We start from the raw sequence: 25,504 nt of genomic DNA on the forward strand, positions 1-25,504 counted from the left end.
GTTTAAGACCATCACTCAAAAAATAACAAAAAAAACTCTCCAAACCAGAACAAAAAATGTTCTCAGTAGGACTCAGAAACGGGGAGCTCCACCTTTTTTGTTAATCACTTCAAAAATGGTTTGGGCATGCTTGATGCGAGTGTTTCCTGCGAGTGTTTTCTCCCCGAAGAAGTCCTTGGTCAAGCGAGCATTGTGATAGCACACAAAGGCTGATACAAAATGATCACAGATGAAATGACCATCCTAAAAAGATGATTTGAGAAAAATAGATTATCCCTGAACCGAAGTAAAACTAAAATAATGCTATCTGGTAACAGCAGAAAAGATACTTGTGTGCAACTAGAAATAGATGGCGTGGACATTGACAAAGTCAATGAAAATACGTTTCTCGGTGTTATAATCCCACGTTAAAAATATACAACAAAGTGGCAAGAAACATTTCTATCCTCAATAAGGTAAAATTTGATCTGGACCAAAAATCACTCCATACTCTCTATTGTTCTCTAGTATTACCATATCTAACTTACTGTGCAGAGTTATGGGGACGTATCCTATAAAAGCAGACTTAACTCACTAACTGTACTACAAAAAAGATCAATTAGGGTCATCCATAAGGCCGCTCTTAGAGAACATACAGTACGAACCGCCTAGTCCGAAAATCACAACTACTAAAATTTGTTGATTTGGTAAACTTTCAAACAGCTAAAATGATGCATAAAGCAAAAAATAACAAGCTACCCAGAAACTCAGAAATATGACTAGGAAAAAATTGGACTTAAAACACTTCTAAAACACGCTAAAAACCTTGAGCATATCCGCATGTGGTATCAAAGTGTGGAACCGGTTGAGTGATGAACTCAAACAATGCACTAAAGTGACCCAATTCCAAAGACACTACAAGCAGTTGATGTTTAGAAAATATCAGGAAGAAGAACCATGAACCACAGAGAGATATTATGCTCAGCCATATGAGGGAAAGAATAGTCCACTTTCTGTCAAAACGATTTATGGCACCCGCCATGATTGATTTATGGCCCCTCATAAAACCATAAACACGAGATCATAAAACAAAGTACACCTACGTGACAAAGATAAAAGGATTTAGGATGTCATCAACGGCCATCTGTTTGAAATGACGTCACAAAATCATAGATTCTGAAATCACATCTGCGTGACAAAGATCAAAGCATCCCCCCCTCCCCCTCAGCGTGTGTGCGTGGGCCCCAAACCCCCTCCTCCTCTCCCTGCACCCTTTCTATGTCTGGGAGTGTCTCAAAAATGTACTTTTCCCATTTTGAACAATACAAACCAGCAACACTCTAAAATAGTCAATTGCAAACTTTTTTTCTTACCGCTTTCTTGTATTTTAGTCCACTCAATTTCTTATGATAGTTTTACAACTATAATTTATATTTATTGTTTTTAGAAGACCTAATTTGTTATGTACTTTAACATTACATCCTTAGCTACCACCTTTCTACTACAGCTATTTTGTTAAAAAAAAATCATGCAACGTCATGATTACCTGCAATATCATGATTACCTGCAAGGCTGTCCATCCACCAGCCTTGTTTCTCTGAGAGCGAAGTAGGAATGCCCATCTAGGCCACCCCTCATCCCGCCGATATTAGAATTGTTGAAAAAACAGGGATCAGCTTGACCCCTAGGAGTTCCCACGGAGTGGGATAAAAGAGATGTTATACATGAAAGCAAATAAAGGCGATATACCAAAGAGCCAGGAAATCATAAAACATCAAGGAATGGGCCAATTGTCGTTGTCACCCACATGACAAAGTCACATGACTTATCAGTTGCTGGTCAAGATGGTGGTCTAGGCTGACACAGCGGGTGATCGCTTTTAAGCTGTCTATTTTTGTTTTAGAATTTTTAATTTATTTTTTAGTTAGACCATTTTAGTTTAGTTCACAATATACACGCCACCTGTGCCATGCATGTTATCGCCTCCTTCTTGATCAAGAGAGGAGGAGGAGATTTGGGAGGACAGCCGAAGAGCTTGACTGTGATTTCTGCGGCAAAACAGAAATCGAGAATGAGTTCATGCTTGTCATTCATGATCGCTCTCGTCTGCGTGGGGAGCCTGCTGACCATCGTCACCTGGTACATGATCGACCATGACAGGTACTTGTACTCCCACATTCATACTTATTCATACTTTCTTTCTACTAAATCTGCTACTTGCAGGCAGCAAGTCTCCACAAATAGTCTTTGAAATATTCGGTGAGACCTTGAAAAGTTTGCAAGCCTATGCCTTAACCGTCACCTCTGGTCATGAGCTTTGTGTAGTGACCGAAAGGACAAGATAGCAGCTACAAGCGGCCGAAATGAGTGTTCTCTGTAGGGTGGCTGGGCTCTCCCTTATCGATGAGAAGCACTGTCGTTCGGGAGCAATGTTATTGTATTGAGAGGAGCCAGATGAGGTGGCTCGGGCATCTGGTCAGGATGCCTCCCGGACACCTCCCTAGGGTGGTGTTCAGGGCACGTGCGACCAGTAGGAGGCCTCGGGGTAGACCCAGGACACGTTGGAGATGCTACAGTATGTCTCTCAACTGGCTTGGGTACACCTTGGGATCTGCAGGGAGAAGCTGGACGAAGTAGCCGGGGAGACTCAACCTCGGATAAGCGGAAGATTGGATGGATGACTAGGAAATAACACTAAGGGTTCACAATTTTCTGGCCGATCATTGATCTTTACAAAGCCTGACCCACCATGGACGATACCGATTAAAAAAAATAACTGACAGCATATATAAATGAAAAGTTTAGAAAATTGCTTTCCAAAGTACTAAATGATGTCCGTTTCTTTTCACATTTTAAAAACAGTTTTCACTGCAGACCTGATTAGAGCCACCAAAAAGTGCACACTGAGCGAAAATGGCTGGTTGTCCAATGCCATGAACTCGCATCGGTTTTCCTCGTAGTGGCTCTGCTCTTTTCACTGCTCACAAGCGCCAACAGAGGGCTACTCCTGCTTATGATCATTACAGACAAATGCTCAGTGACAAATTTGATGGTGATTGGAAACACCCTAAAGTTATAGGGGGTGTTTGTAGAGTGGACTGACCTGTATGACAGATTTCAAGTCAATCTGACTTACTTTTTTTAATAACAGCGCCACCTTGTGGTGTATTTGCCAGAAAAATAATAGCACAGGGAACACAGTAGGGGTGCGCGTTTTGACCAGTTTTCACCAGTTTGTGTGCAGCACTTCAGGAGTAGAAGCTGACACAGATACATACAATCATGTGAAAAGAAGGACAAGAACAAAACAGATAAAAAGGGAAACAAAGTGTGTGCTACTGATAACAAAGCACCAACAGTTTGATAAAATGAAACAAAACAAAGGACTTGGATGTGAACAGGGAGATGACCTTGCGGGGTTGGGCTAACAAAGCAAAAAGTAATGACAAAGCGATGATATCCGGCAGCAAGTGATCAACACAAAAGCCATTTGAGGTATCAATTATCATCAATAGCGGCTGCACGATGGTCTAGTGGTTAGCATGTTGGCGTCACAGTCTGATAAGCCAGGGGTTCGATTCTCCCCTAGGTAAAATTGTTTCTGTGTGGAGTTTGCATTATGATATGATATTATTATGATCTGATATTTTCAAAAGTTATTATGCTCTGTAGACCTTTTTTTTGTAGAGATGCCCTAAAAAACTCACAGCCCTCTCACAAAATACCTCATTATTCCTTGTCAGAGAATGAACGCCTCAATGAAGTACAGTACAGTATTTGGAAATTGGTCAATTTGAGCACAAGACTTTTCACTTCAGTGGTACGTTTATGAGAGGGACCATTTTGGGACCTCAGCGGGAAAAATGTGACCTGATTTTTAAGCGGCATCGACAGTTCATTTTTGTCAGCATTATCCCCAGAATAGCGTCAATTACACCATTTTTACTTCAAAATGTGTATTTTTTGTATTCATAATTCTTTTATTATCACATATGTATGTGATATACTTAAAATATACGCAGCTTTTTACATTAATAAGAAATTATTTTTATTCATATCTATGTATATTCAAACCATTTATATTTCATTACCATTGTTAATGATCATTTTTGTCATAATTACCAGAGAAAAATGATGTATTAGATTTTGAAACATATGGTATTATACTGTATTTATTTATATCGACTTTCTTTTTTTATTAGTACTTTGTTGAGTGGAATAACATGGTTCTACCGTCCCACCATTTGCATATTCAAATGAGCAATGAACATTAAAAATCTGAATTAGCATTTTTAATATCATTTTTTTTAAATAGAATTTGATTCTTTTATATTAAAAATGAATCAAAAGTATTGTTTCGAAAATACAGTAAAAGGAGCAGTCTCTCAGAAAAACTGTTACCCCAGAAAAAATATTAGCATTTAGTGACCTAAATTATTCTTTTTAATATGTAATATATATGTAGTTTTTTTTAAATTAACAGTATATTTAATTACATTTAAAATGCCAATTTTTCTCATTACCACAGAAAAATATCAGCTTTTAAATTAGTGCATATGTTTTTACATTTACAGCATTTAATTACAATTGTCCATTTTCATCATAGCCCATAAAATATTATCTTTTAAATTAGCAAAATAATTATTTTTAATATTTACAATATGTATATATTGTTTTTTAGTTTACAGTATAATTACATTATAAATGTCAACTTTTCTTATGACAAAAGGCCATTTTCTCATTATCACAGAAAAAAATTGACATAAAATAAAAAAAGAAAATATATTTATAAAATACACCTGATATAATACATTTTCATTTTAATCACATTTCATTTTTTCATTGTTATTATGAGCACTTTTTCTTTGTTTTTCTTGAATGGGAGAAATCTGCGCCCAGTGCGTCACAGGGAAGCGATTGACAACGTGCGACAGCGCTACTCTCAAACCTGGAAGAAGAACGAGGAGAATTACCGTGCATTTACGTAAGCGCTCAATCCTCAACCAGATATTGAAAGACAGGCAGGTCACGTGACACCGAAAGTGAACAGGAAGTGAAAACATCGACCTCCGTGTGAGGACGTGCCCCTAACGGAAGTGTGCGTGCTTGTGTCTCTCTGCAGCTCCAAGTTGAGCCGCTCGTGTCGAGGCTTCGACAAGGCCATCATCACGCAGGGCAACACCCCCGTGGGGACCAAGATTCAGTACGATGGAGAAATGGACAGGACACTACTGGTCACCCCCGCCATTTTCAAAACATTCATTAAGGTAGGAACACACACCCATGCTTGACCGCTCGCTGGGACTCACTCGTTCATGACATTTATTCACTGCAAACTACCTCCTAATATTACATATGATCAATTATGAAATTATAATTAGGATCATTAGTACATACGTTGATCTTATAACTAAATGAACAACAACAACAATAATGTTGACATTATCGTTTAATTACGTCACTTCCTATTGTAGGAAAGGACGTTTGCGGCAAGTGCTCGGTTTTCTGCTACCGCAGTTTATGGTAGTTCAGGACGACGCTGAGGTTGGCTTCGGATTCGCACTTAAGGTGAAATTTAAGGTGGCACGGACATATAGGCACAATATTTAAGGTGGAACAGAAGTACTGAGCCATGCGAGTGTGTCCGGATGGTCTGTTTTTTGTGACACTTCTAATGTAAAAAGATTTTAGGAAAGACATTGCCTTTACCTGACCCTCACAATTTTATTTGTAAAAATGCAATAATGGCACACATTTAGCACCTACTCCGTATATGACTTGGTCCGCTTGTAAACGTGGAAAACCCCGTGACCTATGCAAATTAGGACTTACAGTCATGTGACAAAATGAGGACACCCCATTAAATATTCAGTTCTTTATTAAGAAATGTTCACATATCAATGTCTGATCTTGTTTTTCTTTATCTCTGGAAAAGAAAGTGATTTAATTGCAGGTAAACAACAAAAATTAACATTGTTTTACTCATTAAACAAAATATATCAACAAAAATGCATATTCTAACTGAGGAAAAAGTTAGGACACCTAATAGCTAGTGTTACCCCCTTTGGCTGAAATAACTTCAGTGAGACGCTTCTTGTAGCCATCTACCAGTCTTTGACATTGGTCTGAAAAAAGTTTGCCCCACTCCTAAACGCAGAATACTTTCAGCTGTGAAATGTTTGAGGGGTTTCTTGCATGTGCAGCCCGTTTCAAGTCACCCCACAGCATCTCAATGGGATTAAGATCTGGGCTTTGACTCGACCATTCCAGGACTCTTCATTTCTTCCTTTTCAGCCAGTCCTTGGTGGATTTACTGGCATGTTTTGGGTCATTGTCATGTTGCAGGGTCCAGTTTCACTTTGGCTTTCATTTTTTCACAGATGATCTCACATGTTCCTCAAGCACCCTCTGATACACGATAGAATTAATGGTGGATTCTATGATGGTGAGCTGGCCAGGTCCTGCTGCAGCAAAGCATCCCCAAACCATGACACTTCCACCTCCATGCTTCACAGTTAGTATGAGGCTCTTTTCCTGGAATGCTGTATTGGGTTTACGCCAAACATGTCCCCTGTTCTGGTGTCCAAATAATTCAATTTTAGATTCATCTGTCCAAAGAACATTATTCCAGAAGTCCTGGTCTTTGTCTACATTCACTCTGGCAAACTTCAGTCTGGCCTTCATGTTCTTCTTGGAGAGCAAAGGTTTCCTCCTTGCACACCTCCCATGAAGGTTAAACTTGTGAAGTCTCTTTCTGATTGTGCAGGCATGCACTTTCACATCAACAGTAGCAAGAGCCTGCTGTAGGACCCGTGATGACATTTTAAGGTTTTTGGAGACTTCTTTTAGCATCTTGCAGTCTGCTCTCGGGGTGACCTTGCTTGGACGGCCAGACCTGGGCATGTTGGCAGTTGTTTTCAATGTCCTCCACTTGTAGACTATTTTCCGGACAGTGGAATGGCTGATTTTTATATTCTTTTGAGATCTTTTTAAATCCCTTACCAGACTCATAACGTCTACAATCTTCTTTCTGAAGGCCTCAGACAGCTCCTTTGATCTCACCATGGTGTTTTCTCTCACTTCAACAGTTATGGGCACACCAAACTAAATGTGAGGTTTAAATAAGGCAAGCCTCCTTCAAAACACTGGTAATGATGTTCCAATCATGTGCACCTGGTGTGATACATCTGTATGTGATTTTAGCCATTTTAAGAGGGATTGAATGTGGGGGTGTCCTAATTTATTCCTCAACAGAAATTGCATTTATTTAAAATTACATTTTACAGAAAGTTATAAAAAAGCATTTTTTCAGTTTTATTTGTTTAGTTCTATTAATTGAATCTCTCAAGATTGTTAAAACTGATATCAAATATCCATATGACCAAATATGTTAGAAAACACACAGGCTTCCATAGGGTGTCCTAATCTTTTCACATGACTGTACATGCACGTGCATCCCCGTTGGCATTCATCAACCTAAGAACACCGGTGCGAACGATTATCCCTACTTAAGAACGTGTCGTGAATGTGGCGCAGTTTCCAACCGGCGCCTTCTTAAGTACACTTCTTAAGAAGACTTTTAAGAAGATGTTGGTGAATGAGGCCCATTGTGATCCGTATCATAGTTCATCGTTTCATGACGACTATCACGTGTGACTGTTTCAATGCAGTGTTGTCATTGTGGTTGTTGATATTATTTTGGCCCTTCCGTCAGGGTCTTTATCGTCGTCACAGGCGTTTGCTGATGTAGTCCTGTTTGTTTCTGTTGTTCTGTTGTTTCTGTCTCTAACCTCTGAGGTCATGACCTCGACAGCTGCAGACTTTGCTTTCCAGGAACATCCGTTCTCCAACAGGATGTTTGACACTTGCGCCGTTGTTGGCAACGGCGGCATCTTGATGGACAGTCACTGTGGGAAAATGATCGACTCGGCTCAGTTTGTTATAAGGTGAGGCTGTGGTTATTAATGTTAGTAAACACGACACAGGAAGTGGTTGTTACCATGTTGTCGCTGGCTCAGGTGCAATCTTCCGCCTTTGAACAAGAAGTACGAGACAGACGTGGGCGTCAAGACGGACCTCGTGACGGTGAACCCGAGCATCCTCCATAATAAGTGAGAGCATGCTGGTTTTACTGTTCATGTCCTGTGCTCAATGAAATGTGCTCGCTGTTGTGGAGCTACTGTTATGTAGCCTGACTGGTGTCGTCCCTGCAGGTACAGCTCCCTCATGGGACAAGAGCGCGACTTTGTGATGAGTCTTCAAAGGTACGGAAAGTCCCTCATTGTCCTTCCTGCCTTCTCTTACGGCATGAACACGGCGGTGTCGATGCGCGTGGTCCAAACCGTCAACAACTTTGACAGCCCGGCCCGTCCTATTTTCTTGAACCCGGAATACCTGCGCAATCTGTCCCAGTTCTGGGCGAGCAACAGCCTGAAATGGAAACGCTTCAGCACGGGGCTCATGATGGTCAGCATGGCACTGGAGGTGTGCGCCAATGTGCACCTGTACGGCTTCTGGCCCTTCAGCACCCACCCGCACAGTCTCTCCACGCTCACCAATCACTACTACGACGACGTGCCGTTCAAGGCCGGTGCCCACAACATGCCCATGGAGTTTGACCTGCTGCTGAAGCTGCACAGTCAGGGCGTTCTCAGGCTTCACCTGGGGGACTGTCAAAGCGATAAAAAGTAGTCCCAAAAAAGATCACCTGTGTGACTGAAATGCTGTGGAAAAAAAGTCTCATAATCATTTTGGCCCTAATACTCTTTTGTTTAAAATGTTGAAATGCAGATAACTTGGGACTTGAGCACTTTGGGTGAAATATTTTTTGGGTTCATTTGTCATTTTCCCGTGTTTGTTTTGTACAGAATCACACACACACACACACACCACTTCCTGAGTACTAAAAGATGTGTAGTAAGTGCTGTACTGACGTGCGCGGACATACACAATGCCCATCATTCACTTTCATCATCATGCACCGATGCTGCGGCGCCAAGGATAATTGATGCCTTTAAAGTCTCCTTCAAGGATACTTTGGCTTTAAATACAAGTCATCAACACCTGAGCCACTGTTTTTCTTCCTTGAATGTAAAATGATTTCTGACGATTTGGAGTACAATAGAATAAATATTTGTAAATTATCATGACTGGGTTATTTTACTTGTCTGCATGTTATTTAGAGGGTCATCGGGATAGCGTGGCTCGGAGAAGCCATGATCACAGATCGATAGCAAAACATAGCAATGGGCATAGTAATGCACCATGAGGGACACCATCAGTTTTAATTAGAAGCCTATATATGCACAAGAATATTAGCCACAAAGTGATGCAAGATAATTTAGTTAAGTCAGACGGTGGCTTGGAGTAGTTTGCTAGCTGACGGGGACCGGTGTCTTCAGCGATGGTGGAGAATGCCGCAGTGATGGAAGCCAGTCCCGGGCCTATCTTTGTGGCTGGCTTTAGGGTGACAGATTTGTCAGCACGGGCGTCTTTGTGGGCTTTCGGGCTGTTGTGGTGGCAATGCTGCTGTTTCAGGCGGCTGGTGGGCTTGAGTTTGTTTGTCAAAGTTTTTTGTAAAAGTGTTTGTGGAGTGCAAAGTGTTTGCGGAGCATTTGGTGCAACTTCGCGCAAGGTGTCTGACGGAGTGGGAGGTCCCACACGGTCGATGTCATGTTTGTTTACAGCACAAAGGAGAAAAGGAGAACTTGATTTCTCAGCCTAACCCACCTACAGCACAGTACAATTAATCTCGCATCATTTGTAAAAAACTGATCAGAGATATTTATGTTATCAGATTTATCGGTATGACTCTGATAATTATCCAGCTTATATTTATCGTGAGAAGCCTTGATTTTTGAGAATTTGAGAAAAATCCTCAAAGTTTGATTAAAAGCCAGATGATATAGTGTAGTAGAGATAGCATGTCTGTGTAGGAGAACTTTAGGGTGTCACCAATTTAAGAGAATTGAGAGAAGCCATGATACCACATTGAACTAGAAAAGCAGCTACAGAACGCAGACCTCCGCCAAGTGCCATAGTGCCCCCATATTGTGATTCACACCAAAATAAGAATCCTACATTTTTTGATATTTTGTAGAACCTGTTGGAAACTTGTCTTGTATTTTTTTTTCCCAAGTTCTCTGACCATTTTTTTGTGGAGTTACAGTATATGCACAAATGCCAAAAATGGTCATATCTCGCAATGTTAAAGAATCCTTTCAAAAATTCCTGGATCCAGACGGTGATCCGGATCACCCCCAATATTTAATCAGTTCTTCCATGTCCCATTTCCGACAATTTCTGAAAATTTCATCCCAATCCATTCAGAACTTTTCAAGTTATTTTGAACACAAACACTGGCAAGACGTAACCTCCGTGCTTTGCGCTTGGCGGAGGTAATTAGGAAGATTTAGCAAAAGTGAAATATAGAAATGGGCACAGTAATGAGCACTGAGGGACGCCGTTTCTTTCATTTGGGCTTGAAGTCTTGATTTGTGAGGGTTTGGGACGGTTTTCATGAAAATGACTCAGACACGGTATATAAGGAAGTTTGGTTAAAGGCAAGATAAATCACCATTTGCAGAAAGAAGAATCTACAGTTTGTCGACGTTAGCTCAGGCTGAGCTGCAAGAAGAGTGGCTACTCACCCATATAGGAGAATTGAGAAGACATTTTGACATTAAATGTACGGAGAAAGAGAAGTGGGTGTAATAACGAGCTCAGGGGGACGCCATTCCTTTCATTTCATTTGTTTGAAAGGACAGTGTCCATTACATGTGCCAAAAAATGCAGCGAAATGATGTGAGAAATGATGATGTAATGATAGGACTTGACTCTGTTGGTGCCCTTATTTGGTTGCTGGTCTCGTCTGGTCCCGGCTGGCCTTCGCTGATTGTCCACTATGTGGGAGGTACCACTGTTTCTGCTTGACCTTTGACATACATAAACAGCTGTCCATCTACTCAGCAAGTGGTTTAATAAATCATTATTTCTATAAACTACTTGTAATCACTCACCCAGTTAATCATAGACGGTTATATTCATACTGTACTTACATAATGACAGTTAATAATTCAATCAATAAACATCAATGCAAACTGTTATTCTAAAATCTACTTGTAGGAAATATTTACTCAGCTCACAAGTTAGTAAAACAATTATCCTACATGTTTCTTGAGATTAAGGCTGAGGACTGAACTTGCGACTTGCAGTTCTCTACTAGGGGGAAGTGTTTTCAAACAAGCACCCTGCGTGTTGCTGACTCACTGCCGGTGCATTTTTTAACGAGCGTGACCACTAAATAACTCGCCATGGAGCCAAAGAAAGTTGCGCGTGCCAGCATTTTGATGATAAAGGTGAGAAACACTGTTGAATTCTATCTCGCCAGGATGTACGAGAGATTTGCATTCACTTCCATCCAGTCATTTAGAATGATTTTGTGTGGTTTTATGCATATAAAACTATCATTATACATTTTTTACATGTATTTTTGTTCATATTTGTGGGTGTCTGGAAGGGATTAATTGGACTTACATGATTTCTTATGGGGAAAAAAAATGCCTCGGTTTTCGTCTAATCTCTTGGAATGAATGAATAATGAACTGAGGTCCACCTGTGGAGATAAACAACCTGTCCCACTCAAACCAGCTTATCTAGTGGGAAGTTTTTATTTGCACTGTATCAGAAACAAAAGGCAGTGAGAGTCACAGCATGACTCGCTGGGAAAGCCAAAACAAGTAAAAAAAAAACACAATTGCAGACAAATAAAGAGTTCAGTGGAGTGTCCCGTCATTCCGCAGCAGCAGGTAATCCTTCAGGCAGCAGGGAATGTCCAAGCCACTCACTTTTGAGTGGCACAGTGCCCCGAAATGTCTTCGCAAAGCGCAGCGACAGAGATGCTGCAGAGAGCGAGGCTGACCGCTGCGTTGACGCATCAAGTCGAAGAAGCCTGGATGTCCCTGAGAGAAAGTACCGAGGGGAGGGGTCAAAAGACCACGGAGGCTTGACAGAGAAGTAGCCATGAGGACAGAGGAGGGAGTCACCTGGTATATCTCCTGGGACACGCAGTTGTCCATCCAGTCGCACGGGGGGACGGACGGGTACGAGTTGAGTATCACCTCCAACGTGGCAGCAGAGAGAACGCACAACCTCAGCATCTACGCACGCAGAGGTACGTGCATCAAATATTCATTGCATTGGGTTAGAAAAAGGACACGCAGTAAAAGACTTCAAAATGTCTCATAGATGAGCTTAACTGAGTGTTTAACTGTTGGAGTGTGACTTTTCATTGCCAACCTTTGTTGGAACGGGTTTGGCTCCGTGGTTGAGGAGGATGCGTACTACAGCTTCAGGATGTTGGTCTACGTAGTCTTCCACCACCTTAAAGGACAAGCAGTGTTGATTGTGTGTCTTTAAGATGGCGTCCGTGATGGTGTACCTGTAGGACACAGTCCATGGGTGTGTATCCTGCACAGTTGCTAACATCAGCCTTGGCTCCATGCTGCAGGAGGAGCTCCACTATCCTGGGGCAGCAGTTGGCGCAGGCGTTGTGCAGCGGCGTGTGCAGCTTCTTGCCCGCTGTTTGCGGGTCAGCCCCCGCGTCCAGCAGACTCTGTACCACACGGCGGTAGCGACCCGCCTCGGACGGCCTCTCGGCCCTGGAGCACGCCGCGTTCAGGGGGGTTTCTCCCTCCCGGTTTGTGGCCAAGACGTCCGCTCCGCGGGCGAGCAAGAGCTCCACATGCTCGTCCAGGCCCCGCAGGGCAGCCACGTGCAGCGGAGTCAGCCTGGACTCCCTGGCCCTCACGTTGACCTCTGCACCGCCGTCTAAAAGCAGCTCTGCACACCTGGATGGAGGCCAACATGTTAGTTACATCATGCACCCACCCACCAGATTGCAGATGAGAAGTCTCTTTTGACACGGTGCTCCTTCAAAATAGCCACATTCAACCCAAAATACAAGATCTGGCATTTATCTGCATTTGCCTTTTACACAGAAAAGAGCCAAATGGGACTTTGTGACTGTGTGTGCTTTCACACAGCGACAAAGCATCCTGCAACCAGATAGCAAGGGTTTGTTACACCCCTGTCCTAACATTGTATTCCTTTTCACACAGGCGTCTGTTACAGCTGTGATGACATCTCCGAAGGCAAAAAATTAACAATGTCAACTTCGTCCCCTCATTTTGTGACGGTGCCGTTTATACAAAACAGCAGCATAGAAAAAAGGAACCGGCATTTATCCACCTGTGCCTTTCACACAGAGCCTGGCAAAATGGGATAGTTATAGTCCTATAGCCATATTGCTTTTATACTGTCACACTCTACGGTGACACAGGTTTGTTACCTTTGTTAAGTTTGTCTGCTTTATGCTTATTTATTATATTGTCTTGTCTCCTCATGCCCTGTGTGCTTGTGTGCAGAAGCAGACACCTGAGCTGGGTGGAGCTACTGGGTTCCTGCAGCTGTTCATCATTAAGCACCCTTTATCATCCTCTCAGCTGCTCCTAGCCAGTGCTGGATTATTGTCTCTGTTAGCTACTGCAACCGCATGTGTTTTTCAGGTTCTGGACTCACCTCCTTTCAGGAACCCTCCAGCTGCCGTCCTGCAGTCCCAGTAGCCCGTCCAGCTCCCACGGTAGAGGTAGCCGAAGGTTATTCGTGCCTCTTGAGTAACCACGGTGCTTTTTCTGTTTTTTTGTGCGCCGTCGCCTTCAGTTGCTGTTTGTCTCACTTATTTGGACTAATTATTATTAAACCCTTCTCACTGCTGGAGCTCTCCTGTGTCTGCATCCTGGGATTCACCCACATCGCCTTTCCCAGGCGTGACATATACAGCAACACAGCATCCCACAATCAGAGTGATCTTTCAGGCCCTGTCCTGGCATTGCAGAAGACCCTTTCACTCAGTTGCCATCCCGCCTCTGTTACGGCTCTGATACTACCTCAGAATGTGGAGGGTTGCCGGGTCGACTTTCTTTTGCTGTGCCGTTTATACAGAAGTACAACCTGGAAAACAGGATGGCTTTTACAGGCCGTGTATAAGGGCTAGGGCAGCAACAGGGGTGGCGGGATGGCGCCTGTTTGTCAGGGAAAGCTGGGACAGGGCAGTGAAGTCTCAGTGACTGCAACATCCAGTCTTGCTGGGTTCTGTGTAAAAGGCAAAGGTGGATAAATGCTGGATCTTTGGGTACTGCTGTGATGCAGCTAGTCTGCGGTATCTGTGTGACAGGGGCTAGAGTAGAAGATTTAGCGTGTTCGGTGAAGCTACCGTATGTTCATGTAGCTGTCAAAGTGTGCGGCAGGTGTTGTGGTGTAGCAAGCACCGATCACCAACTCACTGGAACGACAAAGGCGAGGTGCACAGGTGAAGAGGAGCGCTGCCGTCTTCAGCCAACACCTGAGGATCTGCTCCATGAGAGAGCAGCACTTGTACGCAGACGCCGTGGGCCCCTGCGCAAGCGTCATGGAGCGCAGTGCTGCCCCCGGGGTCGTCATTCACCTCAGCCCCACGGAACAGGAGCTCCTCCACGCACGCAGCGTGTCCTCGGCCGGCGGCCAGTCGCAAGGCGGACGTCTGTTTCACCGTGGAGCTCATGGTCCACATGCCTGGCGAAGAAAGCAGCACGATGAGAGGAACACCAACACAAGAAGAGATGAGGAAAGTCCTACCCATCTCTGGGGCCCACACCATCTCCTCATGTACCGTCTCCATCAGGGCATTGACCATGGCGGGGTCTTTGAGAACGGCGTACACACCCTTCATGTCTCCACACATGAACGTGTTGTGGATGGCCGGGTCTCGGCATCTGGCCTGAGGAGGAGGGGCTCTCACCTCCTGGAGACGCTGCCGCTGCAGCCTGGGGGCTCTTGGTAGAGGGGCCCTGCTCATAGCTCTCCTGTGGGCCAAAGCCTGCCGTGCATCCTCCCAGTCTTGGAACTCCTGCTCCAGCCTCAGGGAGCGCAGTGTGGTGGTGGTGAAGGGGAACGTGTTGTTTGTCATGGCACCTTCACTTCATGGAGAACAAATGGAGAACACCACACATACACAAAAGACAAGAAAAGAGTATTATTTTCCTATTCCATCGGAGCTGCAGTGTCTTTACTAACTTGCCCGGGCAGGTGAGTTTCTGAAGTGGTGACAGCAAGGTGCCTAAAAATGTTTACCAACAGGTTTAACTCACCCTTCAGTGGAGGAGCTGAAAGCAGTAGCAGGTTTCAACTCAAAAGTTTCATCATTAAAACAGCCGTTGCCCTTTTTTCATGCTCGATCTTACACTTGGGAGGTGAACACAGTCGTCGACGTTCCAAATACAAATTCAGACCCAGTTATTAATAGATGGTTGTGTAAGCAGATACTTGTCATTCCCACCGAATGGCCAACAGGTGGCAGTGTTGAGGTTACATTGAACCAACTGACGTGTTAATTGAACTGATATAATAAAACTCTTGAATAAAATTTGCATGTAAGTAAAGACTATTGTTGTTACACACGTCTGCCATTGATTTACGTACAAAATAAGTAGAGTTGGGTCAAAAGTTTTTTTTAGTAAGAGTTAAACAACTGTGAGCAGCGAGTCGATCCACTTCCGCGTTGTCCGTAAACCCACGTCATACGTCATCACGTTTGAACGTGAGTCGCGGACTGAAGCAGCTGCTACAGAGTACTTTTTTGCCACTTCTACTACTTTCTGACGGAAAACAAACGTTTAAGAGCCAGAAGAATCAGACTAATCGTTATCGAATGGCTTTTGACGTCGTCCGCACTGATCGTGACATCTCATGCCTGCCATGGTAAGCTAGTTTGTTAGCATGCTAACGTGGCTTTCTGTGCACTGTTTGTCGTCTGCAAGTAAGAATAAATTGTTATTTATTAAACAAGCTTGGCTGGGGGAAGCCTCAATGGTGTACTTTGACTCTTTTACAGAGCTGCAAATTGAGTGGGCTATTCAGCATTGGCGAGGACTTTGACGATGAGGTGGGAAGCTAACACACCGGATGCCAACTGTTACTCATCATCATCATCATCTTGTCCGTTACAAAGTTTGACGAGTGGACGGTTAGAGGCTCACTTTAAAGTCGAGTGGAGGGCTCAGTCATGTGTCTCACTTAAACCGTTCCTCTTGCAATCAGTGTAAACTAGGAACTGTTACATTTCTGTAATGGAAAGTCAGAAGTTAAGGATTTGTCTTTAAAATATTCAAAACCTCACTTTTACTGTGTCATGTACTTGTCGTGGTTTGTGTGGCAGGACCTGCTGGCTTCAGAGTGGTCTGTTCGACCACCAACCACCGGGCCGTCCCTCCCCCTGGACGCCTCCTGTGTGGGCACAAACACCCTGCAGCCAAGCGGAGCGAGACCAGCGTCGCTTCGTCCTTGCTCAGCATCAAGTGCCTGCTTGGAAACTGTTGCTCCGAGTTTGAGGAAGCTCTCCTCCATCGCTCAGGCTCACCCCCCCAAGCCAAGTGTACCTGAGTCCCTCTTGGCACTGGGCTCATGGGCGCAGCAGAAGCCCGTTGTGATTCAGGATGACTTTGACGATTGGGATGTGGACCTGGCAGACTTGGAGGAGTGTGATCGTCAGGTGGGGTCCTTAGCTCCACCCCCCCCAGTCAAAATGCTGCGGCCTCCAACAAGCGGAGGGACCCAAAGTACGTCAATCTCGACCTCCAGTCCGAGTTTAGCCCCTTTGACCCCACGACCTGTTCCTCCACAGAGACCTGCATTTAACTCTGGTCACACTGCGTCCTCGCCGGCACCCAGCCCCCTTCCCAGGACCCTCAGCAATCCTCATCAGGTAGTGTGGGCCACTCCGGGCCCCTCGTCCCACCCGGCCCCCCCTCAGAGTCCTGCTCTTTTCCCAGGTCTTACTGCATCCTCGCCAGTCCCCGGCCCGCTTCCAAGAACACTTCACAAGCCTCATCAGACAGCCACCCCAGGACCATCGTCCCACCCGGCCCGTGGCCTCTTTGAGACCGTGTCGCCCTCATCATCCCCTGCCCTAAGCCCACACCCCCTCAGCACGCCAGTTCTCACCAATCGCCTGGTCCAGCTGGTGTCGGCGTCCAGTAAGGTGCCCAGGAAGAGGCCTCGCTTCGAGCCTCATCAGCCCAGGACGCGCCGCTTCCCGGGCCCGGCGGGACTCCTCCCACAGCAGGTTGTCCTTCATGGTTCATTCCTCTCATGAAACGAGTATGATGATGTTTTGTTCCACTTTTTCAGCCTCACAGTCAAAGTCTGGATGAGATCGTCGTGTCTGTTCCTCAGACTCCCGCACATGGCGTGAAGGCACGCCTTCCAAGCCATGTATGTAAATCCTCCTCTTGCATACATTTTACATATCTTTATTTTACAGCTCTCTGCATTTGTACCACAAATGTGACTTTGGAACCAGTAGTTCTTAAAACATCATTAGGACGTACCTCTTAATCAATGTATTGCTCAATAAGTGGGCCAGAACCTGAAGTTCCGAATTGTTTATCTTGGTAAGACATGTCTATACACCCCGTGCAGCCTGGTATGATATATTTGTTACTGTACTGTGATCTGAAAGGTTGGCAGCTCCCAGGCCGAGGAGGAGGAGTTCAGCGGTGGCGCCTGGACGGCGATGAAGGCAGAGATGGGCTTGGACGAGCGGAACCCCTCCTGCTTCCTCCGCTCCTACAGCGTGGTCATGGTGCTTCGCAAGGTCTTCTTGCCAATGCAAAGTGTCACGAGTGCTCTTACGGTGTTTTATTTTGATTTGCGGCGTCGTCCTTGCAGGCCGCCCTGAAGCAGCTGTCCAAGAACAAAGTGCCAAACATGGCCGTGCTGCTGAAGAGCATCACCCACACGCACGCCGACGCCAAGGCTGTGTTCAAAGATCCAACGGGTACGCATCACTCTCTCATAGCTGTGTTATTTTTTACTTGTGTCTTTTTTGTTTTTGTTTTTGTTTTTGTTCTTGCTCTTGGCTGAAGGCGAGATGCAGGGCACGGTCCATCGGCGCCTCGTAGAGGAGCGCCTGGGAGATCTGAAGGTCGGCGCCGTGCTGCTGCTGAAACGAGTGAGACTCATCATCACCTGTTGGTACCGTACCCCCAACCAGAGGGTGCCAAACTAAACTTTGCTTGCAGGTGAGCGTGTTCTCCCCCTCCCATCGGAACCATTACCTCAATGTGACGCCCAACAACCTGCTCAGGATCTACTCGCCCGACGGAGCCTGCCGGTCCTCGGCTCAGCTCCCCCCGTTGGTGCTGGTGGGCCACACGCATTTAAAAGACTTCAATCTGACATCCACACGTGGAGCGGTCAGCTGTCCTCTCTGAACATCTTCTTCCATCCAGGAGCCAATGGCATTGTCACCTGATGTCCCGAAGGAGCACATGTCTCGCATGCAGCTGGAGTTTGACGAGGAGGAGGAGGATGGCGGCAGCCGAGAGCCACATATAGAGACAGTCCAGCAGGATTCAGGCTGGGACGCAGGTGAGCATCTCCAGCTCCCAAACCATCCAGGATGTCGTGTTTACACATGTGACGTCTTGAAAAGTATGTGTCTGTGTAGGCTCTCAGTCGTACAGGAGTTGTCCATCGAGGAAAAGGCTTCTTGAGACGTCATCTGTACTTCTGTGTAGAAGGTGTCGGACGTTTCGCTCCTCATCCGAAGAGCTTCGTCAGCAAACTAATAAGTGCTGGTAGCTTAGGCCTTAAATACAGTAAGAGTAAGATTGACAGACAGATGTATCATAGGTTATACCCTGGGGAGGCTACACCATGTATCTATGGCCTTCCAAAAATCCACAAGGAAGGGTTTCCCCTCAGACCCATTGTCTGTAGCATTGACTCTACCACGTACAATGTAGCGAAATATGTAAAAACAGTCTTATCCCCATTGGTAGGCAACACTGATCATCATATAGAGAACACAAAAGGGTTTGTGGCGAGCATCAAAGACCTCAGATTGGAGCCAGAGGAAACTTTGGTGTCTTATGATGTGACTTCACTTTTCACATCTGTCCCCACCTCAGCAGCAGTCTCGGTGGTGAGGAAGAGACTGCTCGAGGACTCAACTCTGCATCGGAGAACAAAACTTAGTGCTGACCACATCTGCCAATTACTGGAAATTTGCCTTAACACCACATATTTTCAGTTTAGAGGGAAATTCTACAGACAAATTCATGGTTGTGCTATGGGCTCACCAGTCTCACCCATAGTGGCGAATCTGTACATGGAAGAGATGGAGAAACAGGCTCTCACATCCTTCTCAGGGACAAAACCAAGGCACTGGTTTAGATACGTGGATGACACCTTTGTCATAATCAAAAAACAAGAAATTCAGTCTTTCACAGATCACATCAATGCGGTGGACACCAATATCAAATTTACTCGCGAGGACACTAAAGAAAACCAACTAGCCTTCTTAGACTGCAAGGTAATTATAGGAAAGGACAGACAGCTACTTACAGAGGTCTTTAGAAAGGCCACACACACTGACCAATACCTGCTTTTTGAATCAAACCATCCACTACAACATAAACTAGGGGTTATTAGGACCCTCCAACATAGAGCGGAACAAATACCAACTAGTGCTGAGGGAAAGAAAAAGGAGACACAACATGTCCAGAGAGCGCTCTCAACCTGTGGGTACCCACGGTGGGCTTTTAACAAATGTCAAAAGAAGAGAGTAGGGAAAGAAACCCAAAAGCCCACAGAAGCAAAAAGGAGAAGAGTGGTAGTCCCTTATGTAGCGGGGGTCTCCGAAAAACTCCAGAGGATCTTATGGCAACACAAAATTCCTACCTATTTCAAACCAGTAAATACCCTGAGACAAAAATTAGTGCATCCTAAAGACAAGGCTCCAAACCAGAAACAGAGCAATGTGGTCTATTCCATCCACTGTAAAGATGAGGAATGCAAAGAGCACTACATTGGGGAAACTAAGCAAATGCTCCAAAAAAGGCTTTATCAACATCGCAGGGACAATGCTAGTGGTCCTCAATCAGCAGTAAATCTACACCTGAAAGCTACCAATCACTCTTTTCAGGACAGCGAGGTAAAGATTTTGGCCAAAGAAAACAGATGGTTTGAAAGAGGAGTAAAGGAAGCTATTTTTGTCAAACAACAGAACCCATCATTGAATCGGAATGGTGGTTTGAGGTTTAATTTGGACCCTGTGTTCAGCAGGTTACTGAGACCAAAACCCACAGCTCTTAGTCTTGCAAATGAGGTGAAGGCAGGGCCGAGCCAGAACAATAGATGCTAACAAGCCAGTATCAGAGTCGTTCATACCCAATTCAGGGAGCGACACTTCCCTTTTATCGTAGGTGTGAATAACAGGATAGGATTATACCACTGCTCCGCCCAGGCTTAGTGTAACGAACCAATAGGAGGAGGGTGTTGGCACACCAATTCCGCCCACTCTTACTGTATTTAAGGCCTAAGCTACCAGCACTTATTAGTTTGCTGACGAAGCTCTTCGGATGAGGAGCGAAACGTCCGACACCTTCTACACAGAAGTACAGATGACGTCTCAAGAAGCCTTTTCCTCTTGAAAAGTATCTTTTAACCTGATCCTGGTTTTTGCAGATGACCTGGATGAGCTGCTGGGTGCACTACCTGCGGACACCTACAGTCTATGACGCCAACTGACGCACAGAATGATCACAAACACTGTCAATACTTCATCCTGCTTTCTGTTGGGTATCATGTTAAAGATGAGAGAAAATGTGATTTTGTTTTTGTTTACACACTATATTAATAACAATATAAAGAACATCCTTCCATAATAATTACCATTGTTGTCTTGAAGTTGGACCAAAATGCTGCACCTGGTTTACTTAACCTGATTGAATGGCATCAAATAGAACAGCACAGCGCTCTTGTCATATAGAGGCTCTTTGACTATTTTTTTATACTCGGATTTGTTCCTGAGTGAGTGTCATATTCATTTTCATTCTTGGCTGCACCTAGCTGACCTTTTTAAAAAGGTCACCAGCAGGTGACAACACAGCAGCAGGTGTCACTGAAGGTGTTGATTGACGCGGTCGTGGTTTTTGTAACAGCTTTTCACCGCTCGGGGGCAGCATTCACTTGGCATCTCATCAGTTCATCAGGTCCTGACGGGAGACTGCAACATCAGAGTCTTGGAGCAGATGTAACGTTCAGTGTCGTACTGATAAAAAACAGTTTGCATGTTGTGCAATATACTTGTACCTACTAAAAGGTGCTTGTATCTTTGTGTCAATGCAGTGGGTGCTGCAAATTTTAAACGTGTCATGCAGTGCAGGTAAGAATAGACGCCTGACAAGAACATAGCCGACATCTTAAGCTGAAAGGTGTTAGGTCTTGCAAAGATGTCATGTGCGCATCCATCACCCTCCCACTCAAGTCATTTGCACTTCAATCTGCCATCGCCTCATCTCAGCAGGTAATAAGCTACTGCTACTCGCATATTCATATAAACTTAAACTTGTGCTGTATATTTTATTGTGCTATTATAATATAGCTTTGAAATATTTACATAAAATAGGTGATGGTAATTTAATGAAATAACCCTTAAATCTGATTTACAAATGAAATACTGCATCATAAACGGGCTGAGTTAGGTCGCATATGATTGGCCGATGAGCAAATTGGGGGCGGTGCTAACCTGACGTCGTCACACAGGTGTGTCATGGCAAAATCAATCTGGGTGGGCGAAACTGCAAATTGTGGTATTGCTCCGATATGAAGTAAATACAGTGCCATTATTGCCGATAACAATACTTTTTTTTTAAAGAACCTTGAATGTTTTTGCCTTTCATTTGGCAAAATTCCCTTCTCATTTCAAGAGAACTGGAAAAATATCTATCTCATCACCCTAATAGCGATACTAATCTGTTATCAATAACGCTGTTTGAGTCGATCTGACTATTCAACATCAGTGTTGCCAACTTGGCGATTTTGTCCGTAGATCTGGCGACATTCCAACCCCCCTTGTCGACATATTTCTCAAACGCGACTAGCGACAAATCTAGCAACTTTTTCAGACGTCATTGGGGACTTTTCTAATATGGTGAAAGCACGCATTGTTTTGTATTTTGTGTTTTTACTGAGAAGCGGCGGGTGCTGTTGACAGGTCCCCCCCCCTCCCCAAAAAGGCAGTCAAGCCATGATGGAGCTCTACTCATCGAATGTGCAAATGAATTCACCAGAAGAGGGTGCTACTCACCAACCACATCTGTCAGTTCATGTGAGCCATAGCATAAACACAGCATAATCTGTTATTCGCTGTTTGAGAGTCGCTGGCCGAGATAAAATATTTTATTTTGATGAAATGATGGACAATTTGAAATTAACAAACAAGAACAATCAGGTTTATGTGTAGTTCGAAACGTAATTAAAGGGTTTTTACTCACTTTTTTTGTCTCTCCTACGAAATTATGCTTTTTTCCCCCCACAGCATTTTACTACCTCATATGCAAATCATATGCAAATTAGGCAATGGCGTCATCTGGCGACTTCCACGGCAGCCAACAGCTACCTTTCTTACTGAAAAGTTGGCAACGGTGGTTCACATGTCTTAATGAAGGACCGAGACTCTGCAGGTTTTCTCTCCAGCAGGTGATTTAATTCACGAGCTCCTTCCCTCAAATTGAAGTAGGTGATGATCATTCAAATCAGCTGCTTTATGACTCGCTGGAAAAAAATCCCTGCAGTGTCTCGGCCCCCCATGCCATGAGTTTGACACCCCTGAAAAAGTTGGCTGATTTGGAGGCAAACAACCAAAGACGCTCGATGCTCACAACCCCAGAAGACGATAGAAGGTGATGATGGCGCCAGGCTGCGAAGTTCTTGCAGAAAGTAGGTGAACACTCGCTTCTTAGGAGAAATAAAAGTAGGACGTTTCCCTTGCAGAAAATCACAATATATCGAAAGATTCTCGTAATTATCTTTTTTGTTCACACAGCCATTAATGTTTCCCACCAGGCTTTTATAGTGAATGAACATTGCACTTTGTGATCGTTCGTGTTTAATCGGATAATTCGTTTTAAGTTTAATTAACAAATGACCCCCAGCTGCATCAATTTGCTCTATGTTTGTTTTGCGCTAAGTGACGACGTGGCGTGTTAAAGAAACCCCGTCCTTTTAGCTCATTAAAAAGATTTTACAACAGCGAAGTTGTTGCGAAATGTGTTTTAATCAAGTTGATGTGTAAAAGTTGTTTATGTTTGTAGCTTGTCACGGTGTGCGTCATTGTCGCCCATGTTGAGTCCGTTGGCGCCCTCTTACTTTGCCATTACCGCATGACTGCTTGTAAAGAAAGGCATTTCATGTGGACGAGGTGTGTCTTTAAATGTGAAAGGACATCTTGTTTTTAACCCGGGGGTGGGGGAAAATGTAGTTTTGAAGCTCAAATGTGAAATGACAAATTTGCTAGCATGTATTGCCGTAAAATCACATATGTTATTAATAAAACAGGTGAGGAAAAGGCTGTCATAGTTACTGGCAGATGGTTTGCTGGATGAATGACATGGAAACATTTCTGTTCAGTTGGCTCACTTTTTATTTTTTTCATCATTCGTTGAGAGCCGCTTTGAGTAAAACGTAATCAATGCTGTCTTACCTTTCGACTCCCCGTCTTTTAACGCCCTGCTGCCCTTGTAACGTCATCCTCCTCCATATTCTCCTTGTGGATCACTACTTGAATGCATCCTTAAAGCAGCCCCAGGTAGTATTTCCAACACGCTGAGCAACAGTATTTGTGCAGTTCCACTTGTACAATGCATTATGCTCAAAGGAGGGGACAGAAGCTGATTTAATCCCTACTGATCAGTTCACTTCCGCTTTTTAAAATTCATTTACAATTTTTTTCCTTCATCGCTGAATAATATTGCTACACTTTGTCCTCTCACTCCCTATTAGAAAATACAGATGCCTAAACGCAGCACGTGAACTGATTTGTAATTATTGCAAGTGTCAACATGTTAAACGCACACAATTTATCCGTCATAGCTGATATTGGAGAAGGGGTTAGGATGAACTCATTCAATCCAAGCCATTTTAGAGGATTTTGACTGGTCTTTCAAAGAACACAGAATATTGTTTTATGATTACATAAACATGCAGCCTACCAAAAGAAAGCTTAAACTCCCGTCCTTCAATCATCAATCATATATGTATCTCCGACTCACAAACACGTCTCTTTTCCTGCTTGGAACGACACTTCCTCATTGTAACTAGGGGTGGGAACCTCTGGGTTCCTCGCGATACGATATGCAATACAAGGCTCACGATAACGATTATCAGCGATTATCGATATATTGGTCAGGAAATCAATCTACGATAATCTGCGATACTACTATTAAAAGAGAAAAACAGATATTTTAAAAAGAGAGGAAAAAAAACATGTTTATTTGGCACCATCACTTTTAACACTTAGTGCAGCATTTCTGTAAACAAATGTCTTTTTAAGACACTTTTATTGCAATATTCCTGGAAACAAATGAGTCTTTCCAACACAGTCACTATTGTAGTGCAGCATTTCAGTAACAAACCTACAGCTTATTTTATAAACAGTGACATCATTTCTGTGTAACACTGCCGTAAAGTGCAAATTTACTGCAAGGCATCTACCTGCACGTTTTGAGGGAACCAACAAAATTTGATAAACAAGCTTTTGGTGAAATGTTTTCGACTTGATATTCCGTAGCGTGGCTCCAAAGTGCGCATCAAAAAGCGAAACCCATCATTCTCGACAACACTGCATGGCCGCAGATCCTTGCAAATATACACAGATATGCCGTGAGTGATCGACTTTGACCCTGGGGGAGCTGAAAAGGCGTTTTGCTTGAAGTAGAGCCCCCACGGTGGACTGGCCACGGCTTTTTGGCTTACTAGCTCTGGGTGATGGCGCTGCAAGTGGCTGCGCATATTCGTTGTTTCCAGTATACGTAACTTTTGTGAAACAGTTCTTGCATGTAGCAAAGTCCTTCGCCAGCTTTGTTCCACCATCCGTACAGTAAAACCCAAAATGCATCCACACTTTTGACTTGTAGGCTGCTGGTGCATCTTTCAACCGTTTTCCGCTCGTGTCCGCCATGTTCTCTCTTGTTGTGCGTTTACTTCGCTTGCCGACTTCCGCCGACTTTTCCGCCGCTCCCGCGAGGCGGCCCCCAAGCGGACTGCCAAGGAATTGCGCAAAATGAACTAATTATGAGTGAGGCAGTTTATCGCGAACGTATGTAAATCTAAATTATCGATACTTGGCGGGCGCATATTGATAATCGATCGGGACAAAAAAAATCGCGATATATCGCCATATCGAGAAATTGTCACACTCCTAATGGTAACAGCGAGGTGCATTTAGGAACACTCAGAACATCATAACGTCTTTTTATGATGAGCATATGTGTGGTCTAAATAAACGGAGACAAAAACAGTAAGTCGATATTCCTACGACTCACTAGCAGAATGATCACCGCGGAAGCACAATTTGCTGTGTGTGTATGTGTATATATTTATATGCATTTTCATAAAATATTGTAAAGGGGATGTTTCTCACAGT

At 44.1% G+C, this 25,504-nt stretch overlaps 4 protein-coding genes across 9 annotated transcripts in view; 3 read left to right on the forward strand and 1 right to left on the reverse strand.

The window, feature by feature from the left end:
• Positions 1-1,829: 1,829 nt before the first annotated feature.
• LOC129171440 (alpha-2,8-sialyltransferase 8E-like) lies at positions 1,830-13,135 on the forward strand. 2 transcript variants are annotated; one of them, XM_054760101.1, is made up of 6 exons: positions 1,830-2,139; positions 4,865-4,963; positions 5,102-5,246; positions 7,813-7,925; positions 7,998-8,090; positions 8,193-13,134. In XM_054760101.1, exons 1-6 carry the CDS (start codon positions 1,949-1,951, stop codon positions 8,668-8,670), a joined length of 1,119 nt encoding a protein of 372 aa, XP_054616076.1. In that variant the 5' UTR covers positions 1,830-1,948; the 3' UTR covers positions 8,671-13,134. The 2 variants fall into 2 exon arrangements, with proteins under 2 accessions (XP_054616076.1, XP_054616077.1); XM_054760102.1 differs by lacking the exon at positions 4,865-4,963 and having other exon boundaries at positions 1,831-2,139; positions 8,193-13,135.
• On the reverse strand, positions 11,630-23,712 carry asb16 (ankyrin repeat and SOCS box containing 16). Of its 4 annotated transcripts, XM_054760099.1 has the most exons (7): positions 23,564-23,712; positions 14,653-14,993; positions 14,322-14,589; positions 12,419-12,827; positions 12,277-12,360; positions 12,024-12,137; positions 11,630-11,939 (listed from the first exon to the last, which is right to left on the reverse strand). In XM_054760099.1, the coding sequence occupies exons 1-7, from the start codon at positions 23,608-23,610 to the stop codon at positions 11,754-11,756; spliced, it is 1,449 nt and encodes a 482-aa protein (XP_054616074.1). In that variant the 5' UTR covers positions 23,611-23,712; the 3' UTR covers positions 11,630-11,753. The 4 variants fall into 4 exon arrangements, with proteins under 4 accessions (XP_054616074.1, XP_054616071.1, XP_054616073.1 ...); XM_054760096.1 differs by having other exon boundaries at positions 11,630-12,137; XM_054760098.1 differs by lacking the exon at positions 23,564-23,712 and adding an exon at positions 15,165-15,819 and having other exon boundaries at positions 11,630-12,137; positions 14,653-14,988.
• hrob (homologous recombination factor with OB-fold) lies at positions 15,528-22,289 on the forward strand. 2 transcript variants are annotated; one of them, XM_054760089.1, is made up of 10 exons: positions 15,528-15,774; positions 15,908-15,958; positions 16,232-17,137; positions 17,203-17,286; positions 17,534-17,656; positions 17,743-17,851; positions 17,940-18,025; positions 18,096-18,218; positions 18,306-18,444; positions 20,545-22,289. In XM_054760089.1, exons 1-10 carry the CDS (start codon positions 15,763-15,765, stop codon positions 20,595-20,597), a joined length of 1,686 nt encoding a protein of 561 aa, XP_054616064.1. In that variant the 5' UTR covers positions 15,528-15,762; the 3' UTR covers positions 20,598-22,289. The 2 variants fall into 2 exon arrangements, with proteins under 2 accessions (XP_054616064.1, XP_054616063.1); XM_054760088.1 differs by having other exon boundaries at positions 15,535-15,774; positions 17,534-17,668; positions 20,545-22,282.
• asic2 (acid-sensing (proton-gated) ion channel 2) overlaps positions 22,506-25,504 on the forward strand; it is a 199,476-nt gene continuing 196,477 nt past the window's right edge. The window contains exon 1 of the mRNA XM_054760094.1: positions 22,506-22,800. The gene's annotated coding sequence lies outside the window, so the exon portion shown is untranslated. The remainder of the gene's footprint in view (positions 22,801-25,504) is intronic.

This window comes from Dunckerocampus dactyliophorus, chromosome 18 (assembly GCF_027744805.1).
Source record: "Dunckerocampus dactyliophorus isolate RoL2022-P2 chromosome 18, RoL_Ddac_1.1, whole genome shotgun sequence".
In the NCBI taxonomy this organism is placed as follows: domain Eukaryota; kingdom Metazoa; phylum Chordata; class Actinopteri; order Syngnathiformes; family Syngnathidae; genus Dunckerocampus; species Dunckerocampus dactyliophorus.

What these genes read in the sequence shown, in the direction of transcription:
- hrob (XM_054760088.1), top strand. An exon ending in GCGAGGACTTTGACGATGAG is followed by an intron (nt 15,959 to 16,231) that starts GTGGGAAGCTAA and finishes TTTGTGTGGCAG; the next exon opens with GACCTGCTGGCTTCAGAGTG. An exon ending in TGGTCATGGTGCTTCGCAAG is followed by an intron (nt 17,669 to 17,742) that starts GTCTTCTTGCCA and finishes TCGTCCTTGCAG; the next exon opens with GCCGCCCTGAAGCAGCTGTC.
- LOC129171440 (XM_054760101.1), top strand. Translation starts at nt 1,949, where the DNA reads ATGCATGTTATCGCCTCCTTCTTGATCAAGAGAGGAGGAGGAGATTTG. An exon ending in TTTTCAAAACATTCATTAAG is followed by an intron (nt 5,247 to 7,812) that starts GTAGGAACACAC and finishes TTTGCTTTCCAG; the next exon opens with GAACATCCGTTCTCCAACAG. An exon ending in CCGAGCATCCTCCATAATAA is followed by an intron (nt 8,091 to 8,192) that starts GTGAGAGCATGC and finishes TCGTCCCTGCAG; the next exon opens with GTACAGCTCCCTCATGGGAC.
- asb16 (XM_054760096.1), bottom strand. Translation starts at nt 23,610, where the DNA reads ATGACGTTACAAGGGCAGCAGGGCGTTAAAAGACGGGGAGTCGAAAG. An exon ending in GGTGTGGGCCCCAGAGATGG is followed by an intron (nt 14,590 to 14,652) that starts GTAGGACTTTCC and finishes TTTCTTCGCCAG; the next exon opens with GCATGTGGACCATGAGCTCC. An exon ending in CCATGGACTGTGTCCTACAG is followed by an intron (nt 12,361 to 12,418) that starts GTACACCATCAC and finishes TTGTCCTTTAAG; the next exon opens with GTGGTGGAAGACTACGTAGA.